Genomic DNA, 16,983 nt, shown 5'->3' with positions numbered 1-16,983 from the left:
TAGTAGTTCCATTGGTCAAGAGATCAGCTAGCGTTGTGACGTCACACTTCTTTTTTTCCGGCTGGACAGTATTTGCGTGGGTACCTGAGCGCATCTGTGTTGTGTGCCCAGGTCAAAGGAAGTTCTGCCCCGCTACCAGCTGTGGTCTCCTACATTTTTATATACCTACATTTTTACCGCTGTATTTTTTAAAAATATATCGAGATACAAAGTTGTGACAATTTCAGATGTAATTTGTGAGCTCTCAGCCATCAAAACATCAGCTATATTAAAACGTAAAATATTTTATTCGCCCTTCCTGGTGAATTTCTCAGCACACAAGCGCTCAATGATATTTCATATTCCTTTTTTAAAAAACTCTTAAATTCATTTTCAGTAGCATCAACAGAATTGGTGTATTTTTCTTGACACCTCAGCTGTTCCACACGACACGAAATATGCATCACACTTAATAACAACGATAATCCAAGCGAGAGGACAGTTCTTGTTTTGTTTCTTGAATCTTAGCACCAGTTCTCAAGTGTTGCTTTGTCCTGAAGGCGGCTAGTACATCGCTAAAAACCCTCTAAGAGCCCTCTCTTTTAACCTCAAACTAAAACGTAAAGTGCCCCCCCTCACCCAAAGTCAGAAGCTGCCTTTTATAGCAGTCACCTTGCAAGCACGACAGAACGACAAACCTGATCCAACGATCCAGACGACAGACGGAAAATAATTGTGCGTGATGGAATGGGGTGCATTTGTTCCACCTTTTGCCATGGCCCGAATGTTAACAGGGTAGCAGGCTTTTCACATTTCACTCACACACCTCAATCATCAATATAACACAAACACACAATTGAATCGTCACAAAGAGCTGAATAAAGAAACATCCGGCAGCAGCGTCTTGACTCCTCAAACTGGATCAAAGATGTGTGCCAATACCTGAGCCTCTCCTAGCCTTCAGTTGCTCACTGGGTGGGTGGGGGGCACTGGGGGTCTGATTTTGTGACTTTAGGTGTAAATGGTTGTTTGTGTCTATGTGCCCAGTGATGGGCTGGCAACCAATTCAGGGTTCAGTCCACCTTTCAGTCACTATTAGCTGAGATAAAAACTCCAGCTTCCCCATGACCCTGAAATGGGTAAGCGCTAAAAACAACAACAACAAATAGGATGGATGGATGGATTCCTTACAAAGGTTCCTCCGCTAGGTGACGGTGGTGGAGTTCTGCCCTCGGATGGCGCACCAGGCCGTGAACACATCCCTGTCGAGGAGTAGCAGAGAAAGCATACGCTGAAATGTCAATCAAAGCTGCTGTATGAAAGAAACAACAAAGTTTGAAGGAGCAGCCAGCCACCTGCAATGTGTGGCGACACACTCGTTGCTGCAGTACTCTTTGTCCCAGTCTTTGCTGTCCACCGCTGGGTTGGTGCAACCGGTGCGCACGCAAATGTTTGGACTGCCAGCGGGCGTGATGCCAGGCCCGGGGGCCACTTTCACCTCCACCTCCATCTGACACACAAGAGACAATGGCAACGTTAGGCCTAGCCAATGCATTTTCCAGAGGAACTGGAACATATTGTAGTTGTATTCAAATTACATAAATGCAAATACAGAGTTATCCAAAAACAAAAAAAACAACAACCACTTTTTGTGTTGACATTTTGTAGGGACAAGCGGTATGGAAAATTTTGGAGCCCCAACCTAGAAAAGCTTTTTCCACACTGCACTTAGCACGACCAGGCTATTCATTTGTATGTAGTGCTGCATGCCTATGTCCCTGCACATCACAATATTTGTTTCTGACTTCATACAACACTGTGGAGGACACACTTTGCCCAGGCCTGGTTAATGTTGACAGCAGCGCCCTCTGGGGATCCATCCATCCATCCATCCATCCATCCATCCATCCATCCATCCATCCATCCATCCATCCATCCATCCATCCATCCATCCATCCATCTTCTTCCACTGATCCGGGGTCGGGTCGCGGGGGCAGCAGCTTTAGGAGGGACTCCCAGACTTCCCTCTCCCCAGCCACTTCATCCAGCTCATCCCGGGGGATCCCAAGGCGTTCCCAGGCCAGCTGAGAGACATAGTCTCTCCAGCGCGTCCTGGGTCGTCCCCGGGGTCTCCTACCGGTGGGACATGCCAGCAACACCTCCCCAGGGAGGCGTCCAGGAGGCATCCTGATAAGATGCCCAGGCCACCTCATCTGGCTCCTCTCAACGTGGAGGAGTAGCGACTCTACTCCGAGTCTCTCCCGGATGACCGCGCTTCTCAACCTATCTCTAAGGGAGAGCCCAGACATCCTGCGGAGAAAACTCATTTCGGCCGCTTGTATCCGAGATCTCGTTCTTTCGGTCACGACCCATAGCTCGTGACCATAGGTGAGGGTAGGAGCGTAAATCGACCGGTAAATTGAGAGCTTTGCCTTTTGGCTCAGCTCTCTCTTCACCACAACGGACCGGTACAGGGTCCGCATTACTGCCGACGCTGCACCGATCCGCCTGTCGATCTCACGCTCCATCCTCCCCTCACTCGTGAACAAGACTCCAAGATACTTGGACTCCTCCACTTGGGGCAGGATTTCATCCCCGATCCGGAGAGGGCATTCCACCCTTTTCCGATCGAGGACCATGGACTCGGATTTGGAGGTACTGACCCTCATCCCGACCGCTTCACACTCGGCTGCGAACCGTTCCAGCGAGAGCTGGAGATCACGGCCTGAAGAAGCCAACAGCACCACGTCATCTGCAAAAAGCAGAGACGCGATGCTGAGGTCCCCAAACCGGACCCCCTCAACGCCTCGGCTGCGCCTAGAAATTCTGTCCATAAAAATTATGAACAGAATCGGTGACAAAGGGCAGCCTTGGCGGATTCCAACCCTCACTGGGAAAGAATCCGACTTACTGCCGGAAATGCGGACCAGACTCTGGCATCGGTGATACAGGGACCGAACCGCCCTTATCAGTTGGCTCGGCACCCCGTACTCCCGAAGCACCCTCCACAGAACCTCCCGAGGGACACGGTTGAACGCCTTCTCCAAGTCCGCAAAACACATGTGGACTGGTTGGGCGAACTCCCATGCACCCTCGAGGATCCTGCCGAGGGTGTAGAGCTGGTCCACTGTTCCACGGCCAGGACGAAAGCCACACTGCTCCTCCTGAATCCGAGATTCGACCTCCCGACGGACCCTCCTCTCCAGCACCCCTGAATAGACCTTACCAGGGAGGCTGAGGAGTGTGATTCCCCTGTAATTGGAACACACCCTCCGGTCCCCCTTCTTAAAGAGGGGAACCACCACCCCAGTCTGCCAATCCAGAGGCACTGTCCCCGATGCCCACGCAACGTTGTAGAGGCGTGTCAGCCATGACAGCCCCACAACATCCAGAGCCTTTAAGAACTCCGGGCGGATCTCATCCACCTCCGGGGCCTTGCCACCGAGGAGTTTTTTAACTACCTCAGTGACTTCGACCCCAGAGATTGGAGAATCCGCCTCAGCGTCTCCAGGCCCTGCTTCCTCAATGGAAGGCGTGTAGGTGGAATTGAGGAGGTTTTCGAAGTATTCTCCCCACCGACTCACGCCATCCCCACTGTAAACAGTGTTGACGTTGCACTGCTTCCCCCTCCTGAGACGCCGGATGGTGGACCAGAATTTCCTCGAAGCCGTCCAAAAGTCATTCTCCATGGCCTCACCAAACTCCTCCCACGCCCGGGTTTTTGCCTCAGCAACCGCCGAAGCCGCGTTCCGCTTGGCCATCCGGTACCTGTCAGCTGCCTCCGGAGTCCCGCAGGCCAAAACAGCCCGATAGGTCTCCTTCTTCAGCTTGACGGCATCCCTTACCGCCGGTGTCCACCAGCGGGTTCGGGGATTGCCGCCACGACAGGTGCCAACGACCTTACGGCCACAGCTCCGGTCAGCCGCCTCAACAATGGAGGCGCGGAACATGGTCCACTCAGACTCAATGTCCCCCGCCTCCCCCGAGACGTGGGAAAAGCTCTGCCGGAGGTGGGAGTTGAAGCTCTTCCTGACAGGAGATTCTGCCAGACGTTCCCAGCAGACCCTCACAGAGCGTTTGGGTCTGCCAGGTCGGACCGGCATCTTCCCCCACCATCGGAGCCAACCCACCACCAGGTGGTGATCAGTTGACAGCTCCGCCCCTCTCTTCACCCGAGTGTCCAAAACATGCGGCCGCAAATCCGATGACACGACTACAAAGTCGATCATCGAACCGCGGCCTAGGGTGTCCTGGTGCCAAGTGCACACATGGACACCCTTATGTTTGAACATGGTGTTCATTATTGAAAATCCGTGTCGAGCACAGAAGTCCAACAATAGAACACCGCTCGGGTTCAGATCAGGGGGGCCGTTCCTCCCAATCACGCCCTTCCAGGTCTCACTGTCATTGCCCACGTGAGCATTGAAGTCACCCAGTAGAACGATGGAGTCCCCAGAAGGAGCGCTCTCCAGCACTTCTTCCAGGGACCCCAAGAAGGGTGGGTACTCTGAGCTGCCGTTTGGTGCATAGACACAAACAACAGTCAGGACCCGTCCCCCCACCCGAAGGCAGAGGGAGGCTGCCCTCTCGTTCACCGGGGTGAACCCCAATGTGCAGGCGCCCAGCCGGGGGGCAATAAGTATACCCACACCTGCTCGACGCCTCTCACCGTGGGCAACTCCAGAGTGGAAGAGAGTCCAGCCCCTCTCGAGAGGGCTTGTACCGGAACCCAAACTGTGCGTGGAGGCTAGTCCGACTATATCTAGTCGGAATCTTTCTGCCTCGCACACCAGCTCGGGCTCCTTTCCAGCCAGAGAGGCGACATTCCATGTCCCAAGAGCCAGCTTCTGCAGCCGGGGATCAGACCGCCAAGGTCCCTGCCTTTGGCTGCCGCCCAGCTCACATTGCACCCGACCCCTTCGGCCCCTCCCACAGGTGGTGAGCCCATGGGAAGGGGGACCCACGTTTCCATTTCGGGCTATGCCCGGCCGGGCCCCATGGACGAAGGCCCGGCCACCAGACGCTCACCTTTGAGCCCCGCCTCCAGGCCTGGCTCCAGAGGGAGGCCCCGGTGACCCGCGTCCGGGCGAGGGAAAACAAAGTCCATTTATGTCTTTCATCATAAGGGGCTTGGGTGAGCCGTGCTTTGTCTGACCCCTCACCTAGGACCCGTTTGCCATGGGTGACCCTACCAGGGGCATGAAGCCCCCGACAACATGGCTCCTAGGATCATAGGGGCACGCAAACCCCTCCACCACGATAAGGTGACGACTCGCGGAGGGGCCTCTGGGGATCAAACTACAAAATCAAACGTGCTTACTCCTTCCTCCGCTTCCATCAGTTCCTCCCCTCTTGTCACGGCAGCAGCAGCGGCCGACTGTCCCGCCGCCTTGGTCGAATCCGAAGTTTCACAAGACGATGCCACAATGAGTTGAGTGCCAGGGTCCACCTGTCGTACCGACGGGACCACCTTGATCTGTAGCGGCGGTGGGGCGGCTGAAGCCACGGCGCCGCCGCCCCGAGGTTTGGCCTGCAGGGGCGGCGGTGCTTGGGCGTGCACCATCTGCTGCAACCTGGGCGGCGGCGGCGTGCTCTGCATTTGCTGCAGCGGCGGCGGCTGTCGGGGCGACGAGGCGGACATGGCCGTGACGGACACACCACCCGAGGGCAGCTGCGTCTGCTTGATGATGATCTTGGCGACAGTGGGCGGGTTGGATTCGGTCGGTGGTTGCGGTCTAATGGCGCCTGTGCGGGAGCGCGTGGTGACCTGAGGCAGGTCCAAGATGATATTGGAAGTGCAGATGTTGGTGATGGTGTTCTCCTCAGGGTTGTACTGCTGGGCCCTGCTAGGGCGAGAAGAGGCTGGGGCCGGAGGAGGCGACGGTGCCGAATCCAACACTTCGATGGGAACCTGACAGCTGAGGTTGGCCCTGTACTCTGCAAGTGCTCTCAAGTAATCCTTCTTGGCTAACTCGTTTTTCCTCTTATAAACCTGTAAGAAAGGAGACAACCATTTATCACCTGTGAAGTCACTCCAAAGTCAAGGCAGCATTGCAGACATATTAGGCACATGACCTGCTTCTGTTCCTTCCCGAGGCTGTCCCACATGGAAGCCACGATCTTTGAAACTTCTCCTATGGTAGCTTTGGGGTTTTGTCCTTTGATGGCCGCCTGAGTGTCCCTAAAGAAGAGAGCGTAGGCCGGCACGGGCTTCTGTGGCTCGTTAGGGTCTTCCTTCTTCTTCCCCGTCTTCCCGCCCCTGCCGCTCCCTCCCTTCCGGCTGGAGAGCGGCAAGGCGACGGAGGCGAGGCCAGATGGCGGCGCCTCGGCCACAGCGGGGTCCAGGGAGATGACGCCGGGACAGAAGTTCTGAGATATGGGAGATTCCACCAGAATGCTCTGATGAGCAGGGAAAGAAACGGTGTGTCACATCTCGTGAAAAGTCGGCATGAAAAAAAGTTGCAAGCCCGAAACCTTCCTCAAGAATTAACAAGAAATTTAAAGGAAAAAGAAGCGGGAATCTCACCCTCCGGAAGTCGTCCATGTCATCATCCTGCAGCGAGCTGGTGGGTGACGCCGTGGCCGACAGCGGGCGCTCCGGCGACTGCGGGCGCTGCAAAATATTCCCAGCCCCCAATCCGAGACCCAGCTGAGCGCTGAGCTCTGACTGGTCAATGGTGGTCAGCTGGTTGGAGCCCAGCAGGCCTTGGCTCATGTCTCCCAATGGAACGTCGATGGTGACCGGAGATGAGCTGCTAAACTGCGAGCCGATGGGATGGCCCAAATCCTGCGCACATGGAAAGGAGAGGAGCGTGTTTTCAAGTGTTGGACAGATCGCATCTTAGAACACCCTCACCATTCCCAAAGACGAGCCCAGCAGAGCGCCTCCAGACTGGTTGATGACTCCCAGACTTAGGTGCTCCAGACCCTGGGAAGGAGGGTGGACAAACGTGGAGGCAAAAGAGGGGTCGTCGCCTTCCACCACGGCATTCCCAGGGACCACCACGCTGTTTGAGGGACTGGCATCCGACAGCTCTCCAAAATGGGACACCACGTCGGAAACAGTGAGAGATGAATCCGGGTCCAGTGAGATGGGAGGGATCTCAAACTCCTCATCGCCCAGACTGGGAGTGTGAAAAGTCTGGAAGGTGGGATGAGATACATCAATAGTAACATTTAGATCATCTGGAACATACAGGAAGGCTTACTCACCTCCGACGGAGCCAGGAAGGGGTGGCCTGACCCGGAAATCGTCAGGTAGTTGTCACTGCCACCCGGGTACTGAAACATTGAGGAGTTTGTCAAAAGATGGAAACATAGTTGAAATGATGGGAATGATAAATGACTTCAGCCTCCCCCCTGCACTCAACAAACGGGGTCACCTTGTTGTCTGAGTCAAATCCATTGAAGGACTGCGGGTCCAGGAACCCTGGATCCCCGTCGTGCTGCCCGCTTCCGCCGGTAAGATGGGAGTAAAAATTCAGGTCCATCACGCCTCCCCCACGAAAACAAACGGAACGGCGACTCGTTGCTCAATAATGCCAATAACGCGCTCACGATCTGCTTCTGGCACAATTGACAAAAGCCAACAAAAGCAGCGGCGGCAATCCAACATGTGGACGCCCAAAATAACCCCTCCTAACGTGGTTCTCTCCACGTCGTACGGCCGTTTAGCTTTTAGCCGGATTTGACGCAAGGCTGCGGTATTGCTGCTCACTTGGCGGCCGCTCGTCTGCTTGTCTGTCCTCCCAATATGAAAACACCCTCGCTCCCCAATCAGCGGGCACACGCCGGCCAAGGTCTGGGCATGTCACCGCCGGTTCAAACCACTTGAAGCGTGACCGTCGCGCGCGACCCAAATCGCAGACGTCTGGCACGGCCCAGGCTGCTCAATGGAACCCGAGCAACCGATGGGGGAGGAGGAGTCAAGGTACGCTAAACACCAGAGCGGATATACTCCTTCAAAATAAAAGCTTATCACCCCCCTCGGGGATTACTTCACAACACCGCGCTAATTGTGTGTGTCACAATCGTTTCCAAGCAACAATACTGTCAAGCGCCAACCCGAGTTCCACCGGCGTGTGATTTTACGCTGACAAATCCGCTAAACTTTGCATCGCGCTCAACAAATACCAACAAGGTTAATCTTTCTTCAATCCGAGATGTTCGTACAGTCTCCACAACACAAACAAACGCGTAAATTAAAATGAAATCGTTATTTACGCCAAGCCTGTTGAGTTTAAGTCAGCCATTATTTTTGTTTGTGTATTATCACCGTCAGTCATTACTTATTCCGACAAATGTGGACATTGTTTTTCGTCATTTGGTGTCAACTCCCCCTTACCTCCATGGTCCTTGTCAAATTGTGCTCTTTGTAGAGTTTTAGATCCACTTTGCCGAGTGAACTTCGGCCACAATCGATTTCCTCAACGATCACAACATGGCATCGGCGGCGCCGGCCGGATTGGACGACGTCCGATTGGAAGTGACGTCAGTACGTCCAAGTGGGGCGTTTGCGGACCTAAACTCAAGGTAGTACATTTAAAAACGGAACGAGACAACACAAGGCAAAACAGGTTTGCCGAATTGCTAAAATAAAATGAAATAAATGAAAACCCATCAATCTATTCTCTTGCATTTATCAGAGATTATGTTGAAAAGACAGCAACTATAGCAGGGATGCCGAGTCTTCCCTCTCCCCAGCCATTTCGTCCAGCTATTCCACGGGGCTCCCAGGTGTTCCCGGGCCACCTGGGAGTCTCTCCATGGCTCCTGGGTCTTCCCAAAACACCCCCTCCACGGTACGTGGCTGGATCACCTTTGCAGGGAGGCATCCAGGCGGCATTGTAACCAGTTACCCGAGCCACCTCGTCAGGCTCCTTTTGGTGTGGAGGAGCAATGGTTCTAATAAAGGTAAATATTGACGCCATATTGAATGTGGCAAATGAGATAAATCCGGGAAATAATATTATAGATAATTGAAGAGGCAGTGAAAAGTAAAGTGCCACACATGATACATTTGGACATGACTACCCATTTATGTACTAAAAGATGCATTATGCCTGACAAATAGCATTTGTGTGTGACTATACAGTACCGTTTAGTTCGTTTCCCCTCCAGTCCGGAAGGTGGCGGTAATGTACATAAAACAGTATTTTTGCCAAACGTAGATTCCCACGAAGAAAAGCAAAACGCAGAATCGTCTTCAAGCTCTTGTGTTATTTTGCATCGACGCAGTAGAATTTCGGGACTTTTCCAAATGTTATTTCTAAGCGCCAGGGGCCCGTCGTAACCTCCGTTTAAATCGTGAGCGCGGACTACAGAGGGCCTTGAAAAAGGTAAAAATTAACAACACAAGTGTTGTGTGTCAGCCAGTTTCTACTTGCCAGGTCCAAAGCCGCCAATCTAGTCCGTTCACGGTCTCTTGTTCCTTCATCAGATCAGACGATGGCCACGCCGAGCAAGACGCCCCCCGGAGCTGATCCAAAGCAGCTCGAGCGGACTGGTACCGTCCGAGAAATCGGCTCACAGGCGGTGTGGTCGCTGTCCTCCTGCAAACCGGGTCAGCACCCTGCTGCTAAAGTTTGTAGAATTCAAAGAGGTTCCTGCTAAAACGAAACAACAGGATTATGGAAAATAAACGTGTCCATCCATCCATCCATTTTCTGAACCGCTTAGTCCCCACGGGGGTCGCGGGCGTGCTGGAGCCTATCCCAGCCGTCATCGGGCAGTAGGCAGGGGACACCCTGAACTGGTTGCCAGCCAATCGCAGGGCACACAGAGACAGGCAACCAATCGCACTCACACCTAGGGACTCCCGATTTGGAGTCTTCAATCGGCCTACCAAGCATGTTTTTGGAATGTGGGAGGAAACCGGAGTGCCCGGAGAAAACCCACGCGGGCCCGGGGAGAACATGCAAACTCCACACAGGGTGGGCCGGAGGTGGAATCGAACCCACACCCTCCTAACTGTGAGGCGGATGTGCTAACCAGTGCGCCACCGAGCCGCCTAAACGTGTCTGTTATGAAATTAATGACATAACAAAAGAATAATAGTTACCCGCATTGTATCAATAACTGTGCAAAAGAGCCAGAATAATGCAAATAAGCAAACCAAATAGGCAAGTTTGCCATTCACACAGATCAATGTCGACACCACCTGAACGATATGCCACTTAGGATTCGGCGTGGACCAGCTGAGGGACGACAACCTGGAAACGTACTGGCAGTCGGACGGATCCCAACCGCATCTGGTCAACATCCAGTTTAGGTAGGTGCTTGTGCGCCTGCCCCTTTTTGTGTGCCACTGTTTAGTTGTCTCATTCCTGCATCCAGAAGGAGGACCACGGTGAAGATGTTGTGCATCTACGCTGATTACAAATCGGATGAAAGCTACACACCTAGCAAGATTTCCGTCAGAGTGGGGAACAATTTCCATGACCTGCATGAAGTCAGGGTGAGAAAGTCCATACCAAAAACTCGCACGTCAAACCTAAAATTATGTTTGAAGTCATACCTGATGTGGTTGTCGTCCGTTTGCTTTTCTTGGTGTTGGTGCCTGCAGCAGTTGGAGATGGTGGAGCCCAGCGGCTGGATTCATGTGTCACTTCTGAACCAGCGGAGCAACGAGCCCGTCCGGACCTTCATGATCCAGATCGCCGTGCTGGCCAACCACCAGAACGGCCGGGACACGCACATGCGGCAGATCAAAGTGTACACACCGGTGCAGGAGAGCTCCGTGGGCAAGTTCCCACCGTGCACCACTGTCGACTTCATGATGTACCGAACCATCAGGTGATAGGCGGGTGCACCTTTTGCTCTTTTTTTTTGGTAATTTGTATTTTTTTTTTACCAGAACCCCTTTTGTCGATACCCAAATAAATCTCTTCTTAACCTCGTTTTTGGTGTCACTACTTATGGCCAAAATGTTGCCAAGGTAATTAAGATGGCTCAGTTGAAGGATGGCTATGCAGTTGGCCGATTCAACTCAAATGATGGTGTCACGCGCACATCTTTCGAAAAGTCGTCTTTATTGACATCTTCACCGTTACGGTTCGTTTTGCAAAAGCACAATATGTACACGCTTTCTCATGGATTTACACTTTCTTACAAGAGCTCTCGTACTACAGATGCAACAATTTAATCAATTAATCGTCAAATTGCTTACTAATATCGATTAACTTCAAATCGTCCAAATGCTCAGAATTTCAAACTCTCACCAGTAACAAAAAGTCTTTTAGCAATATAAGACATTTGCAAACATTCGCTTTTAAAACAATCCAAACCATTTTTGCCGATTTTTGGACAAATGCCATTGACCAATCCAGTGTTTGAGTCCTTCATTTATGTTTTCTGAATTGTCCATTTGCAATGTCCTGATTTTTAATTGAGGGATGTAGATATAATGCGCTCTTAAAAATCTACTTGAATTAATCAAAAGTTAACTGACAGATTAATCGATTATTGTTTACATCATTAGTTGAGCTGTATCAGTCAGACACTCGCGTCTATCTAGTGGATGCAAGCGGTAAGCTTCGGTTTTGGCAGGCGGCGGTGGTGGAGTTCTTCGCAATAATGATTCTTAGCATTCCAGTTAAAACGTTTTGATTTGGGAGTCACATTCTCACTCTTCACAGTCAATTAAGTCCCCAATTGATACGCAAATTCATGACAGCACAACATTTTGGCCACTGAAAGAGTTAACAAGAGCGTCGATCGACGGGAGCCAAGGAGGGAAACGATCTCGGCAAAGCGTGCACTGGGGATGTCCACCGTTCGGACTGCGACCGCACTCTTGTCGGTCTGATGTGAACTTCCCCATTGGATAGCAGCAATAGTTAAGTCAGCACTTTCTGGTGCCGGAAATGTTCCGCGTCCTCAAAACTTGGATCACCATGCGTACGGGTCCAGCGACAAATCCGTTTTTAATGAACGGAATCCTCAGCGTCGGAATCTTGGTCTGACTCAGCCGGTTCTTTTTGGTCCGTCTGGTGTTCGTCCAGGTCGAAGTCCAGCACCAGCAGCTTGGTCTCCTCGGTGCCCATCCTGCTCCCGGCCGCGCAAACCAGCCTGGTGTCGGAGGCCTTGATGCGCCACACCACACCACCTGGACAGCGATTGCATTGGAGTTCATCCAGAGAAGTAACCATCCCGTCTTACATTCTGGATTCACAGGTCCATTTACTCAGGTGTCAGGTTGTTACAGCACCTTTGTGTCGTGTGGAAGCGGCGCTTACCGGATCCGCAGCTCTGCAGCGCCACCACGTCGCGCAGCCATGCGCCTGTTCGGAGGTCCCAAAGTTTGACCGTACCGTCGTCTGAGCTGGACAGGACCAGACCTCGGCAGAACTGGAGGCACGTCACCGCCGATTGGTGCTTGTTGGGACCTGGCGGCGACGACACACGGTCGGTGACGCGTTCTCGTGACGTGGCGCCGATGGCTCACCTTGGAGGGTGTGCAGACAGCGTCCCGTCCGAATGTCCCACACGCGAACGGTGGAGTCGGCGTTGCCGGACACCAGTATGCGGTCCCGCAGCTCCATCCCGCTGGTCAGAGACTGGTGGCCCGTCAGCGTGTGGACGCAGCCGCCTGTGGGGAGAGACAAAACCGCTGGAAATCACAGCCCTATGTTTTTACACGCCGAACCTTCCTCCCATCAAACGTCCCACCTGTTTCCACGTCCCACACTCGGATGGACGTATCGAGCGAGCCGCTCACCACAAAAACGCCATCAAACTGCACAAAGCAAAGATCTGTGGATCAGCGCTTTCAAAGTTAGGACAAACTCATTTTTATTCAGCAATTTCATCGAGGTTCAATGACACATTTTCACACATCACTCACCAATATCAAGTAGATACCTCCAATATGGAACATTGTTTTATGGCCAGCAAAACCAAATCTTGTGCATCGACTTCCACGATTCTTGCTCAAACATCGCAAAACATCACATTTTCATTCGTGATAAAAATCTTCAGCATCACTTGAACAATTCTTTTTCTTGACTTCTGATTTCAAAGTACGTTATTCATCAAATGTGTACGCATTTCCAAATGACATCACAATCAATGATTGTAAAATAAGTTGTGGACAGCAAAGCCTTTCGCCACTTTAAATCTTGAGCATGTGCGTGCATACCTGAAGTGAATACACTCGGTTGGTGTGTCCCTGCAGAGTGTGAAGACATGCCTCCGTTTGGGGGTCCCACACCTTCACCATGTAGTCGTAGCCCCCCGACACGACGCGGCGGCCGTCGTACTGGACGCACCGCACGGCCGCCACGTGGCCAGTCAGCACGTGCTCGCAACGACCGCTCGAGACGTCCCACACGCGCACGGTCGCATCTCGGGAGCCCGACACCACCCTGAAAGGCGCACACGAACAAGGCGCCGCTCTATCCGTTGTCCAAAAACGCAAGTACAGAGAGCGTGTTGTTACCGGTTGCCGTGGAGATGCATGCAGCGCACGGTGGACGTGTGCCCGTGCAGCACGTGGACGCACTCGCCGTTGTGGGCGTTCCACACACGCAGCGTGCGGTCGGTGGAGCCACTGATCACCGTGGCGGCCGTCATCTGACTGCACCACACGCCGCCCGTGTGGCCCGTCAGCGTACGCAAACACTGACCGCAACACAGTAGACACCGTGTGGTTGCATAAGTGTCCACCCCCTACGATAGCTATACACGCACGCATGCACTCCCACCTTGCCAGTGATGGCCGACCACACGTTGAGCGTGTTGTCGTCAGAGCCGCTGACGATGAGGTCGCCGCTGAACTGGAGACATGTGATCACATGGTCGTCGTGACCTTTCAGCACCTGCTGGCCACACGCGAGCACTCAGTCCACGTTTACTAGCTTTGTGCGGGCATGCGCGTACCTTGGGCTGGCGCTCGTCCCCCTTCCTCCAGTTGGTGTCAATGCGGTGTTGTCGTATGTACTTGGACTTCCACGTGACGCATTCTCTGCGGCGAGGTGACGCGCACTCGGACACACCTACGCACGTGATAATCAGACGGTTTGTTTCCCAAATACGCGCTCGGCGGTTAGCTCACCTTCCTCGTGACACTTCTCCCTCCACAGCAGGTTATCCTCGGCCAGGATCCGCCAGTACCTGCAGGTCTGTGCAGCCCGCAGCAGGTCTTTGGGAGCCAGGAAGTTCAACACGTATAGAGCCAGCTGAGACACACATAGGCGTATGTATCATGTGTAAAAAGGCCAAGGGGAGGAGGAGGAGGGGGGGAGGGGGCACCAGTGCGGTCGGCTATGGCACCTCTTTGGGCAGTAGGGAAATGAAGTCCCTCTGGAAGTGCGGTTGGATGAGCTGCATCACGTGCTTGAGCTGGCCCGTTTCACACACGTCAATCAAGTGATCCAGCACCAGTAGCCTCTCAGGTCCACTCCACGCCTGCAGAGTGGGACGCAATCGTATACTTGACACACTCCCCCAACACTGGGACTGATTTTCACACGGGCCGGCCGTGGGTAAGGATTCCATTTCACTTCAATGGCCTGAGGTGAGTTTTTATTTCTGATATAGATTTTTGTTCCGTAAGTTATGCCGATGACATATGACAGGCAGAGCATAAATTCTGGTCCACTTCATGGCTGAATAAGAAACAGTCAATTTGTAAGCCCCACCAGTTTTTTTAAGCCAATTCCAATAATGGGTAGAACAATGGATATTAGAACTACTACCTCAGTAGAAACATTTAAGACACGTTTAAAGACACATTTCTATGAGATGGCCTTTAACTAACTTGTGATGGCCGATTTGGCCGGAGTTTGTTTTGTTCTCTCTGCCTACCCCCTCCCCGGCTGGGGAGGGGGTTAGGTGGCTCAAAAGCTGATAGCGGCTAGCTGGATTCTCGGGGACCAATTCCAGATGAAGGAACTGCAGCTCAACCCCCTTGAAGACACGGCCAGGACAATCGAGGGCACCTCCGACATCCATTTTTTTTTTTCATTGATTTTCATATTATGTATTACTTGTGCACTCTCTGCATCCATTACAACCTGGTGATCCTGAAAGGGGGATCCTTCCATCTGTGGTCCCTTCTCAAGGTTTCTCATTTTCCCCTGGCAGGGTTTTTTTTCGAGTTTTTCCTTGCCCTTTTGGGAGCTTATGATCAGGGGATGCTTTGAGAATAATTGTCAATTTTTGGCTATGTGAAGCCCTTTGAGACTGTTTGTGATTTAGGGCTATACAAATAAACTTGACTTAACAACATAAAAAAAAATAATAATAAGACAAACAAACATAACGCTGACGTTGGCATTATCACTCACGAATATGACGAAAGGAACAGTGCGGGATGTTCGTACATGCCAACAACAAAGAAAGAGGGCAGTGCCTGAAAGGTGTGAAGCCAGTCTTGCAGGCCACGAGGGGGAGGGCCCGAGGTGACGCGCCGCCGCTGAGCTGAATGCCCGTTGGCCAGCCGGAGTTCCCCGAATGTGGTGGGCGGGCTCTGAACCGGAGGACTACAAGCCGCAAGGGAGCAAGGAAGTAAGGAAGCAAGAAAGGAAAGCAGTCCATGAGCATCTGGAGCGCTGCGGCTTCCCAGCGTACCTGAAGTAAGCGTTGCCTCTGCAATGCTTCTTTCCTGAGGAAAATGGCCGACCGTCAGGACCGTAATCCAATTTCCTTTTCACCTAAATGGAGGATAGAAATACAATGATCATTCAGAATTTCTTACTCATATTATATAGGGACGGTTTAAATTATGGGCTATACCAGGTGGTGACAAGCATAGTTCAAGTGGGCACCAGATAGTTCTCAAGGGCCACATGAGTAACCCACAGAACGCTTCTAATAATAGGTCACCACTCAACAGTGATGGAACACTGATTTAAACAATGGTAGCGGTTTATTGGAAAATTGCATATTTACCTGTTTTCTGATTGTGTGAAATCCTTGATCATTTTCAATTATCACTCCTAGATACTCACTAAAAATCTCAGAAATTATTGGGAAGAGTCAGGAATCATGAATGACTAAGAACGCAGTTTCTGGAACTCTATCTGTGGCGTTGTACTGAAATGTGCTGCCATTGAAATCTTTAGAAAGCCAGCTTCAAATTCAGCTGCAAAACGTCACTTCCGAGTCTCTAGGCCAGCTGGGCCTGCAGTCAGCAATCAAGGCCAGCCAATCAAGGTGCTCCATCGGCTGCTTTGGCCTGGCATCTCCGAGCAACCCGGAAGTGACATTTTACAGCAAGCCAAATGTGCAGCTGAATATTGAAAATGTATTTGGTGCTGAATGTTGAAAATTGATTTGGTGCTGAATGCAAATTAAATGTTTTACAGTTCAGTGCCAGGAATTCAAACTGTGAATGTCCAAACATGCCCTCCTGTGGGAGCGGACAATCTACCCAATGCAGAGCATTTCAGACGAGAGCAATCAATACCAAATATGTCATTCGAGTTATATTTGTCATCGTCGTTCTTGCGGTTCTCATCACGAGCACTCTCATCCACCGAGCCGCAGTGGGCCACGCGCACGCGCATCACAAAGCGCCTCGTCATCGCCAAAGCGCGCGCACACTTGGCTTGGTTGGGAAATGTTTGCCATTCGCCGGCTCACCTTGAAGAAGATGAGCTTCAAGGTCCCATAGAAGCCCATGGTCGCGAGTTCGAAAGCTATCAAGGAAGGATGAAGGAAGGAAAGAAGAAGCCCCCGCAGCGCGAGAGGGGTCGTCTCGTCTCGCGTGCGCGTTCACAACGCCGCTGAAGTTGGCTGCATCGTCGCGCTCCCGTCTATTCCATCCTGCGTTGTGACTGCAATTGTGCTTTCTGTCCAATAGGGGGCAATGTTTGCCGGTACAGAGACTGCTTTTCATCGGAGTTAGAAGAAAGTTTCTCCCACTGCCACAAAATTAATTCGGCATTGAGTTTAGGTTTTTTTTTTTCATACCACTTTGATCTGGTGAAATCATAACTTCATTTCTGCATGTGTTTTACTTTTCATCAGGTAAAAAAAGGTTGCTGTTTTATCAGAATAACA

At 52.0% G+C, this 16,983-nt stretch overlaps 3 protein-coding genes across 5 annotated transcripts; 1 reads left to right on the top strand and 2 right to left on the bottom strand.

Annotated features, from left to right (window-relative positions):
* Positions 1-268: 268 nt before the first annotated feature.
* On the bottom strand, positions 269-8,649 carry LOC148403701 (TOX high mobility group box family member 4-A-like). Of its 2 annotated transcripts, none has more exons than XM_088377144.1 (8): positions 8,324-8,649; positions 7,192-7,260; positions 6,836-7,120; positions 6,506-6,766; positions 6,055-6,378; positions 5,300-5,971; positions 1,335-1,489; positions 269-1,241 (listed from the first exon to the last, which is right to left on the bottom strand). In XM_088377144.1, exons 1-8 carry the CDS (start codon positions 8,327-8,329, stop codon positions 1,184-1,186), a joined length of 1,830 nt encoding a protein of 609 aa, XP_088233270.1. In that variant the 5' UTR covers positions 8,330-8,649; the 3' UTR covers positions 269-1,183. The 2 variants fall into 2 exon arrangements, with proteins under 2 accessions (XP_088233270.1, XP_088233261.1); XM_088377135.1 differs by lacking the exon at positions 8,324-8,649 and adding an exon at positions 7,362-8,314.
* Positions 8,650-9,128: 479 nt separating this feature from the next.
* On the top strand, positions 9,129-10,877 carry anapc10 (anaphase promoting complex subunit 10). 2 transcript variants are annotated; one of them, XM_088377600.1, is made up of 5 exons: positions 9,129-9,317; positions 9,419-9,541; positions 10,159-10,249; positions 10,315-10,435; positions 10,547-10,877. In XM_088377600.1, the coding sequence occupies exons 2-5, from the start codon at positions 9,427-9,429 to the stop codon at positions 10,775-10,777; spliced, it is 558 nt and encodes a 185-aa protein (XP_088233726.1). In that variant the 5' UTR covers positions 9,129-9,317; positions 9,419-9,426; the 3' UTR covers positions 10,778-10,877. The 2 variants fall into 2 exon arrangements, with proteins under 2 accessions (XP_088233726.1, XP_088233717.1); XM_088377591.1 differs by having other exon boundaries at positions 9,130-9,317; positions 10,544-10,877.
* Positions 10,878-10,990: 113 nt separating this feature from the next.
* On the bottom strand, positions 10,991-16,762 carry LOC148403699 (F-box/WD repeat-containing protein 7-like). Its single transcript, XM_088381398.1, has 13 exons — positions 16,564-16,762; positions 15,550-15,632; positions 15,332-15,461; positions 14,251-14,385; positions 14,033-14,156; positions 13,858-13,973; positions 13,683-13,796; positions 13,418-13,599; positions 13,118-13,343; positions 12,649-12,715; positions 12,425-12,568; positions 12,216-12,365; positions 10,991-12,085 (listed from the first exon to the last, which is right to left on the bottom strand). The coding sequence occupies exons 1-13, from the start codon at positions 16,600-16,602 to the stop codon at positions 11,904-11,906; spliced, it is 1,692 nt and encodes a 563-aa protein (XP_088237524.1). The 5' UTR covers positions 16,603-16,762; the 3' UTR covers positions 10,991-11,903.
* Between the last annotated feature and the right edge of the window lie 221 nt (positions 16,763-16,983).

Source organism: Syngnathus floridae, chromosome 1 (genome assembly GCF_059516105.1).
Source record: "Syngnathus floridae isolate MCC-2025c chromosome 1, RoL_Sflo_1.0, whole genome shotgun sequence".
Lineage (NCBI taxonomy): Eukaryota > Metazoa > Chordata > Actinopteri > Syngnathiformes > Syngnathidae > Syngnathus > Syngnathus floridae.
This window is presented reverse-complemented; position numbering and strand designations above follow the sequence as displayed.

Bases quoted from the DNA above. Each gene is read 5' to 3' on its own strand.
- LOC148403701 (XM_088377135.1), bottom strand. From the start codon at position 7,469: ATGGACCTGAATTTTTACTCCCATCTTACCGGCGGAAGCGGGCAGCAC. The intron at 7,121-7,191 runs GTGAGTAAGCCT...CCCACCTTCCAG, and splicing joins CCTTCCTGGCTCCGTCGGAG to ACTTTTCACACTCCCAGTCT. The intron at 6,379-6,505 runs GTGAGATTCCCG...CCTGCTCATCAG, and splicing joins ACATGGACGACTTCCGGAGG to AGCATTCTGGTGGAATCTCC.
- anapc10 (XM_088377591.1), top strand. From the start codon at position 9,427: ATGGCCACGCCGAGCAAGACGCCCCCCGGAGCTGATCCAAAGCAGCTC. The intron at 10,250-10,314 runs GTAGGTGCTTGT...TCCTGCATCCAG, and splicing joins CTGGTCAACATCCAGTTTAG to AAGGAGGACCACGGTGAAGA. The intron at 10,436-10,543 runs GTGAGAAAGTCC...TGGTGCCTGCAG, and splicing joins ATGACCTGCATGAAGTCAGG to CAGTTGGAGATGGTGGAGCC.
- LOC148403699 (XM_088381398.1), bottom strand. From the start codon at position 16,602: ATGGGCTTCTATGGGACCTTGAAGCTCATCTTCTTCAAG. The intron at 14,157-14,250 runs GTGCCATAGCCG...TGTGTGTCTCAG, and splicing joins TTTCCCTACTGCCCAAAGAG to CTGGCTCTATACGTGTTGAA. The intron at 12,086-12,215 runs GTAAGCGCCGCT...ATCGCTGTCCAG, and splicing joins GCTGCAGAGCTGCGGATCCG to GTGGTGTGGTGTGGCGCATC.